The sequence below is a fragment of the Rhizophagus irregularis genome, chromosome 21, assembly GCF_026210795.1.
Source record: "Rhizophagus irregularis chromosome 21, complete sequence".
In the NCBI taxonomy this organism is placed as follows: Eukaryota; Fungi; Glomeromycota; class Glomeromycetes; order Glomerales; family Glomeraceae; genus Rhizophagus; species Rhizophagus irregularis.
In genome coordinates, this window is record NC_089449.1 from 729880 (window position 1) to 746473 (window position 16594).

A 16594-nucleotide genomic window follows, 5' to 3' on the forward strand; every position below is an offset into this window, starting at 1 on the left:
GATGGTTTTAAGAACGTCCATATTTTGAATTTTATATGGTAATTCTACTTCTACAAGATCTGTGTATCCTTCAGTATCTCCATTTTCGTCAGAATCTGTATTTTCTTCATATTCATTAGACTCGGCTTCATTTTCGTCAGAGTCTGTACTTTCTCCATCTCTGTTAGACTCAGCTTCAAACTTGGCTATTTTTTCTTCATACCTTCACTTTATTTCTGCGATAAGCTGAGAGTTTTGTAGAATAGTTAGTCATATTCATTTTTGATCAATATTAGAAAAGATACTTTTTTGGCAATTATACCATGATTAGTTTTTTTCCAAAATTCATTTTCCACGTTATAATAATATTATTTTAGTTAAAGAGTTAATATAAGATTATAGTATGCCAACATGTGTGTATCTAATTGGCTAATATGTAAATCAAATGCCTTGAATAATATTTCTATAAAACTTTTAAAATGTTGCAAAGCTTCTTTAATAATTCATTGTATATTTACTATAATTTTTAATATAGTGACTAATGAAACGGGTTAAGAGTATTACAAGTGTATAATATGTAAAATAGATATCATTCAGTGATATCAAATGATGAAAATCATGCATCGGAACTCCAAATTGTGATTATAATCGCAACCATCAGTTTACTAATAATGACTCACTGACTCAGCCGCAACAAATTTTCCCATTAAATATTTCTTATAAAAAATCATTTTTTTTCTACACAAAATTCTTTTACACTTTTGTACTCGTATTTTTCTTTCAATACTTGTAATTTTTTTTAAAATGATATAAATATTCCTTCTTTAATATTTATTATAACGTAGATTTTTTTTTATTAACCTATCGTTCAAAAACACGTAAAACACGTAAATATCTTACGTCTTCGTCCACTCATATTCAAGCTATTTTCATCTATTAACTCCTATCTAGAATAATATTATTAAAAAAATATTGTAAACAACCTAATTAAAGGTGTCGTGAGTTGTGGATAGTTATGAACAGTTATTCAGCATGTCTTTTTTCTTAAAAACAGAAAAAGAAAATTAAAATGAACATCATGATATTTTCTATTATTCGGGTAAGTGGAAATGGCTAAGCTGGGATGTACAAGGGACTAGTGCACCTAGTGTGCTTTGGTTATCCTCCTCTTCTAGTAGTCTGGTTACCTTTAATGAGAAAATAATATTTCAAGCTATGTCGCAGACTTCTGTATGTGGGGCCCGTCCCTTTGGTGGTGGGTCTCATGTCTTATTATCAATATGACAGTACCTCTGCACGAGTTTGATCACTCACGATATACGTTAATGTCAGTTGATAGTAGGCATGGGGGCTTGAATCTGTCATTTCTGTGAAGCTTACTTAGAGTACTCGAGTCTTCTAACTATTTTATTATATATTTTTATATTTTTAGATTTCATTCTCTCCTGTTGAATTCACCTTTACTTTACAGTAAGAATTGGTATGTTATAGGATTATTCTTGTTATTTGCTTTAACCAATTTATTTCTAGTATTCACAATAATTGATAGTTAAACTTTCATTAACATTTAAAATATTTATTATTAAATTTTATAAAGTCATAATATACAAAGCTATTTATTAAATTTATAAATTATTTATAAAATAGAAATGATAAATTTAAATAGCAATAGTTTAATTTAATTGCACTATTTTTATTTACCAAATGTATTAAATAAATTAGAGATGAAAATTTGAAGTTAAGATGACGATTTTTTTTATGTTGATTAATCATTTTTTTAAACAATTTTTTTAGAGTTTTAGAGTACACAATTATTTTATTTTTCACTTATTCATTTTTTATTAGTAAATTAACGAGATTTCTTATTTAACATATAAGTTTTGCTTTTAACAGTGATAACATTAATACTTAAATAACTCATTATAAGAAATTCAAATATAATTACTTCTTATAAATTTAAACAAAAATGTATATTCCTCAATCTCAGACAATAGAAAAAAATCCAGAAATTATTTCTGTTTCCTTCCATTTTATAGTACGTAAAAAGGTCATTGTTCTACTGCACACACTTTTAAGCTGTGAACGCTCAATTTTATTGACATATTGACATAAAGTTAAGGCATATGGCCCAGAAATTTCTTTATTATGCAAATATGCAATGCAAAGTACAACAATTATTTATATGTTATTTGCTGTCAAATGTCAAATAATGATCATTTCTTGAAGTTATCGAAGGATACGCAATGTGCTAATAAAATGGTTTGTTATCTGTCTACTCAATAATATGTCCATTACTCTTTTGAAAACCCCACACTTATATATTTATATTACTAGAAAAATCATATAATTATAATACGAAATGTCAAAATAAATGGTGTAAATCATTTAAACTTCCATCGTTTAAAGGATAAATATTTAATTTTTCAAAACAATAACTTTGATTTATAGTAAAATTATTTTTATCTGACTAATTTTATCATTTTTTTCAAAATAATTGAAATAATATTGCTTTTTACTACCAGCTAATTATAAAAAGCTCACTTCAATTATTACCCCATTCTGGTTATTATAATATATCTGGAAATTCAAACATACATAAAAGACAGTATCTAATAAAACTCAAAATATACGTAAAAAGGTCAGGTTCAAGTTTTTTGCGTACGACTAACCATATGTATTTCATAGTTCTATCTAATATTTTAGTGTATACTAGTAGAAGTTATTTTTTTTAAGTGAATAATATTTATAATCCCCTGTCGCACTAAGTGTCACCTTCATACTAATTTTTAAAAATTGCGAGTGATTAGCTGAGTTTATAAATAACCGTATACTTATTTCCCGGCCTCATATAGATAACCGGGAAATTACTAATTTTAGTTTAAAATGGTTAAGTTTAAAATAGTTAATATTTAATGAGTGATACGTTCCAGGGGATTACCCATTTATTTCATGGGAAGGGAACATTAGGGGTTTTGTTCCTTCGGAAGAAAAACCCTATTATTCCCAACTCCCCATGAAATAAATAATACAAATATCATGAAAGAAGTGAACTTTTTTTTTTTTGAAGATGATGTTTGTGAGAATATTGTTTATTAATCATCTCAAATATACAATATAACAACTCAAAATGTTGATACTTACGACTTTTTAATAATTTATGATATTTGTGATAAACATTTTTCGATCATCGGATAATTGTCATAAATTATGGAAATAGAAAATAAAGTGATGAAATTGAGTTGCAATTAGAGTTGAAATTTTGTTGAAGTTTCAGATGTTATAAAACAATCTAGTTGTTAAACAATTTATAATTTCTTTCTCTTATAGCGTAACACTTTTGAAAAGATTAAATTAAATTTTTTTTAAATAAAGCTCTAAATTTTATATTAGACGTATTATTAACTGCTCTAAAAGCTTGTTTAAGAGTTTGGAAGGAGATCTTAATACTGGTTTTGACTATCATATTATATGTATAAAAAAGTAATATTATCGTCTTTACCGGTCATTTTAAGGTGGTTTTAACGAAAAAACTAAGTATACTTAAAGACCTTTAGAAGTCATATCGTGATTTTGCTGCGCCAAAATGAGGCTTGATAGCTGAATTTGTTTTGTCATACATGCAGTGCTCGATCAAGATTTGCATTTTGCGTATACATTACACAAACAACCATATATAAACCCTCCTTATTTAATTAAAAAAAAATTATTTCCGTTATCCTTTTTAGTTAGGGAGAATAATGGCTCACAGTAATAATGAAGGTAAAAAGCATATAGTATGAGTATTTAATATAAATTAGAATTATTCTAAATTTTCTAATCAAATTGCAATAAGTTTTAAGTACCGAGGAAATTAAAGGTAATTATAATATATTAAATTGTAAATAATTTAAATATTATAATTGTATATTATGCAATAATTTAATATTAATTATATCAAATAATTTATTTAGTTTGTAAGTTAATAGAGTTATCTTATAATTGAATAATAATGGAATTACTTATTTTTGTTATATTCTAATGTAACTAAATAATTAATGATTAATAATACTATAGTTAGTAAGTATCAGCTGTTTAATTTTTTTATTTTAATTTACACAATATTTAAATAACTAAATTTTTTTGAATAACTATTAATAATTAATTATATTACAGAAGGTAAGTTTCAATTTATAATAATATTATATTTATTTGTTTAATATTTTATATAATTCAACTAATTATATATTCTTTACTTAAATGATAAGATTGTGAGTAATATATCTGATTCATAATATAGTTTTGTATCATATTTAATCCTACTAACAAATTAATAATAATTAATAATACTACAGGGTGTAAGTTATATGTTATTAATATTTTTATCATTATATAATTTAAACTGACTGAATTCTTTATTTAAAAATTTTTTGGTAATTTCTTTTAGTTGGTAAGTTATAAGTTTATTTATTAAATTCTATTATTATAAATTTATATAATATTTAAACAAACAAACTAAATTCTTTATTTAAAAAATTATTTAAAATATAGAGAGTGAGTTATTTATTTAATTCTATTATTATATATTCATATATTATTTATGTATAATTTAAACTAACCAAATTATTTATTTTAATAATATAGGAAGTAAGTTATTTATTTAATTCTATTATTACATATTTTATAATATTTGCATATAATTTAAACTATCCAAATTCTTTATTTGAAAATTATTTTTTAGAATGTGAGTTATTTATTTAATTCTATTATTATATGTTTATATAATAATTAGATTAATCAAATCCTTTATTTAATAATTATTTAATAATATAGTTTGTAAGTTATTTATTTAATTCTATTATTACATATTTATAATAATTGCATATGATTAAAATAACTAATTCTTCATTTAAAAAATTATTTAATAATATAGGGGGTAAGTTATTTATTTAATTATACAATTACATATTTTATATAATTTAAATTAACTGAATCCTTTTTAATAAAATAGATTGTAAGTTATTTATTTAATTCTATTATTATATGTTTATATACAATTTAAACTAACGAATTCTGTATTTTATAGATCGTAAGTTATAAGTTATTTATTTAATTCTATTATTACATATTTATATAATACAGTGAACATCTCTCTAAGTGCACCCCTTGGGACCATAGTAAAAAAATAGTAGAATGTGCTCTTAGAGAGGGTGTGCATTTATAAAGAGTAAAATATTAAGAGCTTTTATAAGTTGGGACCAGTCAAACCATGCACTTAAAGAGAATTTATATAGTGCATGCACTTATAGAGAGTGCACTCATAGAGGTGTCGCTGTATTTGCATTTAATTTAAATTAACCCAATTGGCCAATTCTTTATTTAAAAAATTATTCAATAATAATATAGGGAGTAAGTTATTTATTAATTCTGATTACATATTTGTTATATTTACATATGATTTAACTAATTCTTTATTTGAAAAACCACAAATTATTTTATAATTTAGGTAGTAAGTTATTTATATAATGCTATTTGCAAGTAATTTAACTAATTATTAAAAAATATTGGTAAATTATTTTAGATGGTAAGTTATAACTTATTTATTTAATTTTATTTTTATTAGGGTTGCAGACATTAGAACATAAACTAATATAAGTCAAGACGTAACTGAGTAGTTACCCAAAATTTATATGACGTAACTGGGTAGTTATCCTTAACAGAAGAAATGTCTGCAACCAAAATTTTTATATATTTATATTATATTTAAACTAACTAAATTCTTTATATTATAGATTGTAAGTTATTTATTTATATCCTATTATGCTTTTACTTCAAATCACCGGGGATGATCATCACCTTTGGCCAGAATTATCAATTTTTACTGGCACTATATTTTTTTAATGCTGGTGATCATCATAATTTCAGTCACCGGTGATCATCACCCCGGTGATAGTTAGAAAAATTCTTCTATTATTATATATTTGTGATATATTTACATATAATTTAAGCTAATTAAATTCTTTATTTGAAAAATTATAGATCGTAAGTTATCTATTTAATTCCATTACTATTTATTCCATTATATATAATTTAAACTAAATTTTGCTAATTTCTTTTAGATTGTAAGTTATAAGTTATTTATTTGATTTCATTATTATTTACTATTTATATATTATTAAAATTGAATTCTCTATTTAAAAATTATTTGCTAATTTCTTTAAGATGGTAAGTTAATAAGTTATTTATTTAAATTTATTATTACATATTTATATTATAATTAAAACTAAATTCTTTATTTAAAAAATTATTTGCTAATTTCTTTTAGATCATGGTAATAATTTATTTAATTTCATATTTTCATTATTGCATATTGTATTTATATAATATTACATGTAATTTAAACTAAATTCATTATTTGATAATTTCTTTTAGATGGTAAGTTAATAGATTATTTATTTAATTTATTATTGCATATTTATACAATATTTAAGCTAAATTCTTTATTTAAAAATTATTGATAATTTATTTTAGAAAGTAAGTTGTAAGTTATTTACTATTTTATTTAATTATATTATTACATATTTTTGTATAATTAAATTAATTAAATTCTTTATTTTAATAATATAGGTTGTAAATTGTTTATTTAATTCTATTATTATATGTTTATAATTTATTTACATATAATTTAAACTAATTAAATTCTTTATTTAAATATTATTTAATAAATAGAAAGTAAGTTATTTATTAAATTCTACTATTAAATATTTATATATAATATTTATAATATTTACATATAATTTAACTAATTAAATTCTTTATTAAAAAATTATTTAATAAATAGGGAGTAAGTTATTTATTTAATTCTATCTATTATTAGTACATATTTATATAATATTACATATAATTTAAACTAACTAAATTATTATTATATATTTATATATAATACTAAATTCAATTTTTAATAATATAGTTTGTAAGTTATTTATTTAATTTTATTATTATATATTATATAATTTAAATTAATTAAAATTCTTTATTTAAAAAAATTATTTAAAATACAGGTTGTAAGTTTAGTTATTTATTTAATTTTATTAATATTACATATTTATAATATATTTATATATAATTTAACTAATTTAATTATTTATATTTAATAATATAGCTTGTAAGTTATTTATTTAGTATATTTATATAATGTCTACTTATATAGTAATTTACATAATTTAAACTAAACTATATTCTTCATTTAAAAAATTATTTAATAATATAGTTTGTAAGTTATTTATTTAATTTATTATTACATATCAATAATATATTTATATAAAATTTAAATTAACTAAATTCATTATTTAATTAATAATATAGCTGGTAAGTAATTTATTTAATATATTTACAGTATATTATATTAGCATGTATCAAATTTAAATTAACTAAATCCTTTATTTTAAATAATATAGGCTGTAAGTTATTTATTTAATTCTATTGTTATATATTTATAATATACATAAACTAATTAAATTCTTTAATTTAAAAATATAGGGGGTGAGTTATTTATTTAAATTTATTATTATACATTATATTTATTATATTGTATTGTAAATTAAACTAACTAAATCCATATCATTATTTAAAAATTATTTAATAACTGATAATATAGTTTGTAAGTTATTTATTTAATTATATTATTATACATTTGTATATAGTATTTGATATAATTTAAGCTAATTAAATTTTTTATTTAATTTGGTAATATAGTTTGTAAGTTTATATTTAATTAACTCTTTAACAAAATATTTTATTTATAATTTAAACTTATTAAATTTTTTATTTTAAAAAATTATTTATAATATAGTAAGTAAGTTATTTTAATACCATTATTACATAATTATGTAATATTTATAAACAATTTAAACAAAAAAAATCCTTTATTTAAAAAATTATTTGGTAATTTCTTTAGTTGGTAAGTTATAAGATATTGATATAGGGAGTTGTAAGTTATTATCTGATTTTATTTTTATATATTTATATCATACTAAATTTTTTATTTAAAAATTATTTAATAATGTAGTGTATTGTAAGTTATTATTTAATTTTGTGATTTTATTATTATTATTTATTAATATAATTCAAATTAACTAAATTTTTTATTAAAAAATTATTTAATAATATATAGCAATTAGTAAGTTATTTAATTTTATTATTACATATTATTTATTTATAATATATTTGCATATAATTAAACTAACAAAATTCTTTGTTTAAAAAATAATTTGGTAATTTTATTTAGTTCGTAAGTTATAAATTATTTATTTAATTCTATTATTAGTTTCATTATTATTAAACAAACTAAATTCTTTATTTAATTTAATAATATAGTTTGTAAGTTATTTGTTTGAGTTTATTTAATACTTACATAAAATTTAAACTGACTAAATTCTTTAATTAAAAATCATTTAAATAATATAGTTTGTAAGTTATTTATTTAATTTTATTATTATATATTTTTGTATAATTTATGCTAATTAAATTCTATTTGAAAAAATCTTTAATAATATAGCTAGTAAGTTGTTTATTTTAATTCTATTATTTTATATTTGTAATATATTTAATCTAACTAAATTCTTTATTTAATAATATAGTTTGTAAGTTGTTTATTTATTTCTATTATAACATAATTATAATATATTTATATATATATAACAAACTAAATTCTTTATTTAATTTAATAATATAGATTGTAAGTTGTTTATTTTACTCTATTATTTATTAAATATGTTTACATATATTTAAACTAACTAAATTTTAATTATATAGATTGTAAGTTATTAATTTAATTCTATTAATATATATTTATGAATATTCATGTATAATTTAAATTAACTAAATTTTTTATTTAAAAAATATTTAATATAGTCTGTAAGTTGTTTTTTTTAATTCTATTATAATATATTTACATATAATTAAAACTAACTAAATTCTTATTTAAAAAAAATTATTTAATAATATAGTTTGTAAGTTGTTTATTTAATTCTATTCTTACATAATTACAATATATTTACATATAATTTAAACTAACTAAATTCTTTACTTAATTTAATAATATAGATTGTAAGTTTTCCATTATTATATAATATTGTGATTTACATAATTTAAACTAACTAAATTTTTATTTAAAAAATTACTTTATAATATAGTTGGTAAGTTATATTTATAAAATGCTCATATTATTTAAACTGACTAATTCTTTATTTAAAAATTGTTTAATAATGTAGTTTGTAAGTTATTTATTCAATTTTATTATTACATTTTTATATGATATTTACATATAATTTAAACTAACTAAATTCTTTATTTTTGGTAATTTCTTATAGTTAGTAAGTTATTTATTTAATCCTATCATTACATAATTATATATGATTTAAACCAACTAAATTATTTATCTTAAAAAAAATTATTTAACAAATATAGAGAGTAAGTCATTAATTTAATTTACTGTATTACTACATATTTATATAATATTTACACTAAATTATTTATCTTAAAAATTATTTAACAATATAGAGGGTAAGTCATTAATTTAATTTTATTATTACATATTTATATAATATTTACACTAAATTTTTTTTAAAAAATTATTAATAACCTAGAATGTAAGTTATTTATCTAATTTTATTATGATAGATTTATACATATAAGTTAAACTAAATTATTTTATAACATATAGGGAGTAAGTTATTTATTTGATTTCACTATTGCATATTTATATTATATTTGCATTATATTTGCATATAATTTAATTAAATTTCAACAAATAATTAAATAATATAGCTTGTAAGTTATTCATTTAATTCTATTATTGTATTTATATTTACTTATAAACTAACTAAATTCTTTATTTATAAAAATTATTTAATGAATAGTTAGTAAGTTGTTTAATTCTATTATTGTATATTTATAATATTTATATATAATTTAAACCAACAAATTTGCTAATTGTTTTTTGAAAAAAATTATTCAATAATATAGTTCGTAAGTTGTTAATTTAATTATTATTGCTTATTTATTTAATATTTATGTATAATTTAAACTAAATGAATTCTTTATTTAAAAAATTATGAATGATTTATTTTAGTTGGTAAGTTATAAGTTATTTATTTAATTCTATTATTATATATTTACAATGTATATATAATTTATACTAAATTCATTTAAAAATTACTTAATAATATTAGGGTCTGGTAAGTTATTTAATTCTATTATTACATATTATTTATTTATATATAATTTAAACTAACTAAATTCTTTGTTTAAAAAAACTATTTGACAATTTTATTTTAGCGTGTAAGTTATAAGTCATTTATTAATGATTCAGTCTATTATTATACATAATTTAAACTTACTAAATTCTTTATTTTGGTGATTTATTTTAGTTGGTAAGTTATTATTTAATTATTTAATTTATTATTATCAGTGTATGAAATCTATTTGTGGAATTTGTAGAGTGCACATTATGCAACTTTCAATTTAAAAATATTAACATATCTGTGCACAAAATCAAGTTTATTTTCAACAAATTGCATGCAACTTTTTTTTATATGCAATAACTATTTTACTTGAATTTCATATGCTGATTATTATACATAATTTAAATTGACTAAATTTTTTATTTAAAAATTTATTTGATAACCTAGAATGTAAGTTATTTATTTAATTTTATTATTATATATTTATAATATATTTACTAAATTCTTTATCTAAAAAAATTATTTAATAATATAGATTGTAAGTTATTCAATTTTTTATTACATATTTATATATATACTAGTAATTTGACTAAGTGAATTAATTCTTAGTTATTTGGTAATTTTTTAGATGGCAAGTTATAAGTTATTTTTTTGGTTCTATTATTATATGTATATAATATATATATATATAATTCAAACTAATTAAAGTCTTTATTTAAAAATAATTTAATAATATAGTTTGTAGGTTATTTATTTAATTTTATTATATATATTTATATTTGCATATGATTTAAGCTAACAAAATTCTTTATTTAAAATTTTATTTGGTAATTCCTTTTTTTAGATGGTAAGTTATAAGTTATTTATTTAATTGTATTATTATATATCTATGTATAATTTAAATTAATTAAATTGTTTATCTAAAAAAATATTTAATAATACAGATAGTAAGTTATTTATTTAATTTTATTATTATATTATATTTGCATATAATTTGTTAACTAAATTCTTTATTTGAAAAAATTATTAGGATGTAAGTTATGTATTTAATTTTATTATTGTATATTTATATAATATTTACATAATATAATTCAAATTAACTAAATTTTTTACTTAAAAAATTATTTAATAATATAGGGCGTTGTAAGTTATCATCTGATCTTATTATTATGTTTCTGTATAATCTAACTAAAAATTTTTATTTAAAAAATTATTTAATAACATAGCATCTTGTAAGTTATTATTTTATTTTATTATTATTTATTTATATCATTCAAATTAATTAAATTTTTATTTAAAAAATTATTTAATAATACAGATAGCAGTAAGTTATTATTTAACTTTATTATTATATATTTATATAAATCAAAGCTAACTAAATTTTTTAAATTATTTAATAATATAGAGTATAGTAAGTTGTTATTTGATTTTTATTATATATTTATATAATATGTACTGTATATAATTAAAGCTAACTATATTCCTCGTTTAAAAATAATTGTTAGAGTGTAAGTTATTTATTTCTACTATTATTATATATTTATATTATGTTCACATATATTTTAAACTAACTAAATTCCTTATTTTAAAATAAAATTATTAGGGTGTAAGTTATTTATTTAATTTTATTGTTATATATTTATATAATGTTTATATAATTTAAACTACTAACTAAACTCTTTATTTAAAAAATTATTTAATAATATAGCATGTAAGTTATTAGTTATTTCTTTTAGTATATATATTTATAAATTTATTTTAGCTATAATTTTAGTTAACTGAATTTTTATTTGAAAAACCATCTGTTATTTTAGTTGGTAAGTTATTAAATATAGGTTATTCTATATATATGTACAAAAACTAAATTTATATTTTATTAAATCCCTGTTTAAATTTTAGAGTAAGTATTAATATTAATTTTTTCTAATTATAAACTTTGATAATTAACTTTAATATAATTTTAATTATTTAAATTTATAGATTTGGAAGAAGTGGAGAAATGATTTTGGATAGATTTATTTGTGATAGAAATTTAAAATGGATTCCTTATGATCAATTTACAAATATTAAATATTTTGATAAGGGAGGATTTAGTGTTATATACAAAGCTAATTGGTTAAATAATGAAAATAAAGAAATAATTTTCAAATGTTATAATAATTTAAGCGAAAATTTAAATGAATTCTTAAATGAAGTATGAATAGCATATTATTTACTTATTTTTAATCTAAATTATAATTTATTTATACTAATATTATATTATTATTTTTTATAGTGGGAATATCATAAACGTTGTTTAAATTCAATTGATATTATTAAATTTTATGGATTTACAAGAAATCCAGATACTTTGAATTATATGGTGGTAATAGATTATGCGAACAAAGGTAATTTGAGAGGAAATTTAACAAAAATAATCAAAAAAAATTGGAAACAAAAATTACATAAGTTATACGAAATTATTTCTGGACTTAGTAAGATACATAGAGAAGATCTTATTCATTGTGATTTTCATGATGGTAATATTTTAATTCATGTGGAAAGTGATGAAGATAAAATTTTTATTAGTGATTTAGGATTATGTCGACCTGTAAAATCATTTTTGAAAAAAGATGATATTTATGGTGTTATACCATTTATGGCACCTGAAATTTTAAGAGGCAAATCTTATACTCCAGCTAGTGATATATATAGTTTTTCTATGATTATGTGGGAATTTACATCCGGAGTACCACCATTCAATAATAGAGCACATGATATTCAACTTAGTATAAGTATTTGTAAAGGTGAGCGCCCTGAAATTATCGAAAATACTCCACAATGTTACGTAGATTTGATGAAAATGTGTTGGAATGAAGATCCATTAAAAAGGCCATCTTCTAGAGAAGTTTTAGATATTGTTGGAGAATGGATTTTTTTTCCTGAAAATGGTATAATGAATAAAGGATTAAAATCTAACGTTATGGAATTTATAAATGCACCAATTGGGCCTAACAATCTCGCTACTGAATCTCATCCACAAGTATATTATATAAGTCGCTTACTTAATTTTAGTAGTAAAGAATTGAACGAAACTCTTAAAAGTAAAGATTTACAAACATATTATGCAAGTCATTCTACTAGTGGAAAAGTGGATGAAATGCTGATAAGTTTTGAAAGTGAAGATTTACAATCATATTATGCAAGTCAATCTACTAGTGGAAAAGTGAATGAAATACCAGTTAGTGAAGATTTAGATGATTGTATAATTATAGACATAAATGATTAGGTAAGTGATATATACAAAAAAAGTAATTTTGCAAATTATTTATGAGGAATTAATTTTATTTATTTAATTATTTAGATTTTAAAAAAGTTCTATATTTTTGATATTATGCATTTAGCAAAAACCGTTCTTTGATTTTTGATTCATTCTTTTTTTGATTTATTTAAACACTAAGCCTAGAGTAGTAAAATATTTACAAGTTTCTTAGTTTGTAATTTAAATAATTCCTTTATTTTATAGCTTATCCAGATATTAAATATATGTATTCTCTTTTTTTTATTTTTTTTTAAAATTATTTAAACACTAAAACTAGAGTAGTAAATATTTTACAAGTTTCTTAGTTTGTAATTTAAATAAATCTTTTTTTTTTATTGTAACTTATTCAATTATTAAATTTATTAAATATAAACATATAAAATCATTTCCAATATGTGAAATCATTCTTTTATACACATTAAAGTAATTAAAATTTCATTAAGCTCAAAATTTTTAAATCAAGTAAAAATCTTCTCTTGAATTCGTAAATTATGACAAATTTAACTAGATGGGAATAAATTTATCATTTTGGTTTCAGTTTACGAGCCAGAGCGATAGAACTGACTCCGAAAACCGAAAATCACTTCAGAGCGGAGTTTAGAACTGAACTGATTGAGCCAGTTTTGATATTATAAATCTTACTGGTAAAAATTATTAACTTTTAAAAATTATCTAAAATAAATTAACCTAACTATTGTAAAGTTTGTTTAATTTTTTATTTAAATTATTTTAAAAAAAAGAATAATTGTTTTATTAGAACAAAAGAATTATCAATTGAAATAAATTAACTAAATTATAATCTTTTTTATATTGTTAATAATTAATCTTACTATTCTAATCTTAGTGTTGAAGATAATTATTCGGTATCTAAATGTTTTTGAAAAAATTCTTTATCATTTGCATCAGTAATTCCGATCAAATATTAGGATTATTGTGATTTTCATAAAAAAAAAAAAATGTCTCGTTGTGAATTGTTTTGCAATATTAATAGTGTTATTAATTGTTATTGTTTATTGTTTACCATTGCTATTTGGTATTTGTCACTGATTTAAGCAAAGAAAGAAAAATCAATGCTTATTTAATATAGCAAAGGATTTGGTTGCATTATATAGAAAATTTTAATTCGGATTTAGCTGCATTGTACAATGAGTGATTAGAAATTGATGACAATATTGACGACTTACAAGCAATGATGATACTGTTACTATCGATTGGCATCAAAGTCACGTGATGTTAACAGACGAATAGTTTAAGATAGACGCAAAATTTAAAGTGTATGGGTGAAAATTAAAGTGTATACTTTATTTAAATAAAACAATAAGAAATGTACAACAAATAATAAAATTAAATGCTAATTGAAACAAAATCATCAATAAATCTTAAATGAAACTAACAATATTTCTGCCTCACTCCACGATCTGACAATATTACAATACGAAACTACTATTACTAAAATTAAACTAAAATTATCTAATAAATAATACCAAAAATTCCTTTCTTTTTCGCATCGTTTAGCGAGTTTTTATATATTGATTCTTTGGTGGGTATAACTTATACTTAGTGTAAATTATACTAAGTATAAGTTATCCAAAGTATGTTATACTAACAAATTGCCGACCGAGTTTCGTATACACACCATCGTCAAATGATCTGCGTAACAATAACATTATGCAGCGTTCATGAAGTATCTTAATTTTTTATAAATCTAAAATATCTGATATTATTTAAATACTAAATAAATGTTAGTAAAAGATTTCTTGAAAACAAGCCATTGAATAATTCTAGCCAATTAATAAAATAAAATAATTCTGCAATCAAAAAATCAAAAATCAAAAAAGAATCACGTCGGCCTTTAAAAATCTATTCCGTTTTTCGGTTTAATTCTGTTATTTTATTGGTTTATTTAAGATAGGCTATCACGTGAGCTTTTAATTCATTATTGATAAACACGTGAAATTGAACATTTTTATATTTTTTTCGTCATAATATGATCACATAATAATGATAGTATGATATTTATTGTATTACATAATTGGTATTTATTGCGCCACATAGTATGATAGTTATTATTAACAATCAACGTAACTTCATTTAGGTTTCTTTTTTCAGCCTGATTGTAACGGCATTTCTTTGTAAATATACATAAAATACAAATTACCTGATAAAGTTAAGAAATACATGGGGCCAGGAGTAAAAACTCAAGAAGCTCTATAACTAATTAGTTATTAAAGCATCTATATCTAAGTTATCTATTAAACTAATCTATAAATGCCAAATCTGTTCGATATTTTTGCCTTTATTTTCTATCATCCGGTCAAGCGTTAATAATTTTACTAATTGTTTTGGTTTTTTCTTTTTATAATTATTTTCTTGATTTTTTTGTTCGTTATTTTCTATATTTTTATTTTTATCCTTTGCATGTATATTTTTCTTTTTTTCTAGATCTATAACCCTATTACAACGTTCTTTCAATAAATTATGTTTAAAACTATCATAACAACGCGTCCAAATATATTTAACCAAGAATCTCACTTCCGAATTATTACCTATTTGAATAAATTTGTTATTATATAACCCTCTAATCAATTCTCATACTTTCGTCCTTCCTCTAAATATTTTTGAATAATCATATAGTATTTGAACAAATTCTATATTTGACATTATCGACATTAAATTATATTCGCAAATCCATATACATATGATACCAATCTCTTTCATATAAATTACATCTTACACATACATTATTGTCTATAAAGTTAGCTTTTCTTTTATACAACACATCGTAAGTAGGAAACTCCTTTAGCAAAATTTTGATTTATAAAATCGCTCTATACTATCCTGAATCGAAGTTTGTTGTTTTAAGAATTGATTTCTATTATATAAAAATTTAAGAGTTTATTCCAATTAAACTCTTGTAGCATATTGTAATAAAATATGTCGTCCGTTAATTCGCAATTAATAAATTCATTTTTGTAGTAAGCATATGTATGACTTTTTGCCGATTCCTAAGGGCGTCAAAAATTATATTCGATCTCCAAAATAAATTATAATCATTAACACATAAGTTATATGTAATTAAATTGAATCTATATTC

General features: G+C 19.5%; 1 protein-coding gene across 1 annotated transcript; it reads left to right on the forward strand.

Annotated features, from left to right (window-relative positions):
• Positions 1–12198: 12198 nt before the first annotated feature.
• Positions 12199–13467, forward strand: OCT59_013592 (uncharacterized protein; the record flags this gene model as incomplete). Its single annotated transcript, XM_066141623.1, has 3 exons — positions 12199–12393; positions 12475–12586; positions 13031–13467. 3 exons carry the CDS (start codon positions 12199–12201, stop codon positions 13465–13467), a joined length of 744 nt encoding a protein of 247 aa, XP_066001747.1.
• Positions 13468–16594: the final 3127 nt, after the last annotated feature.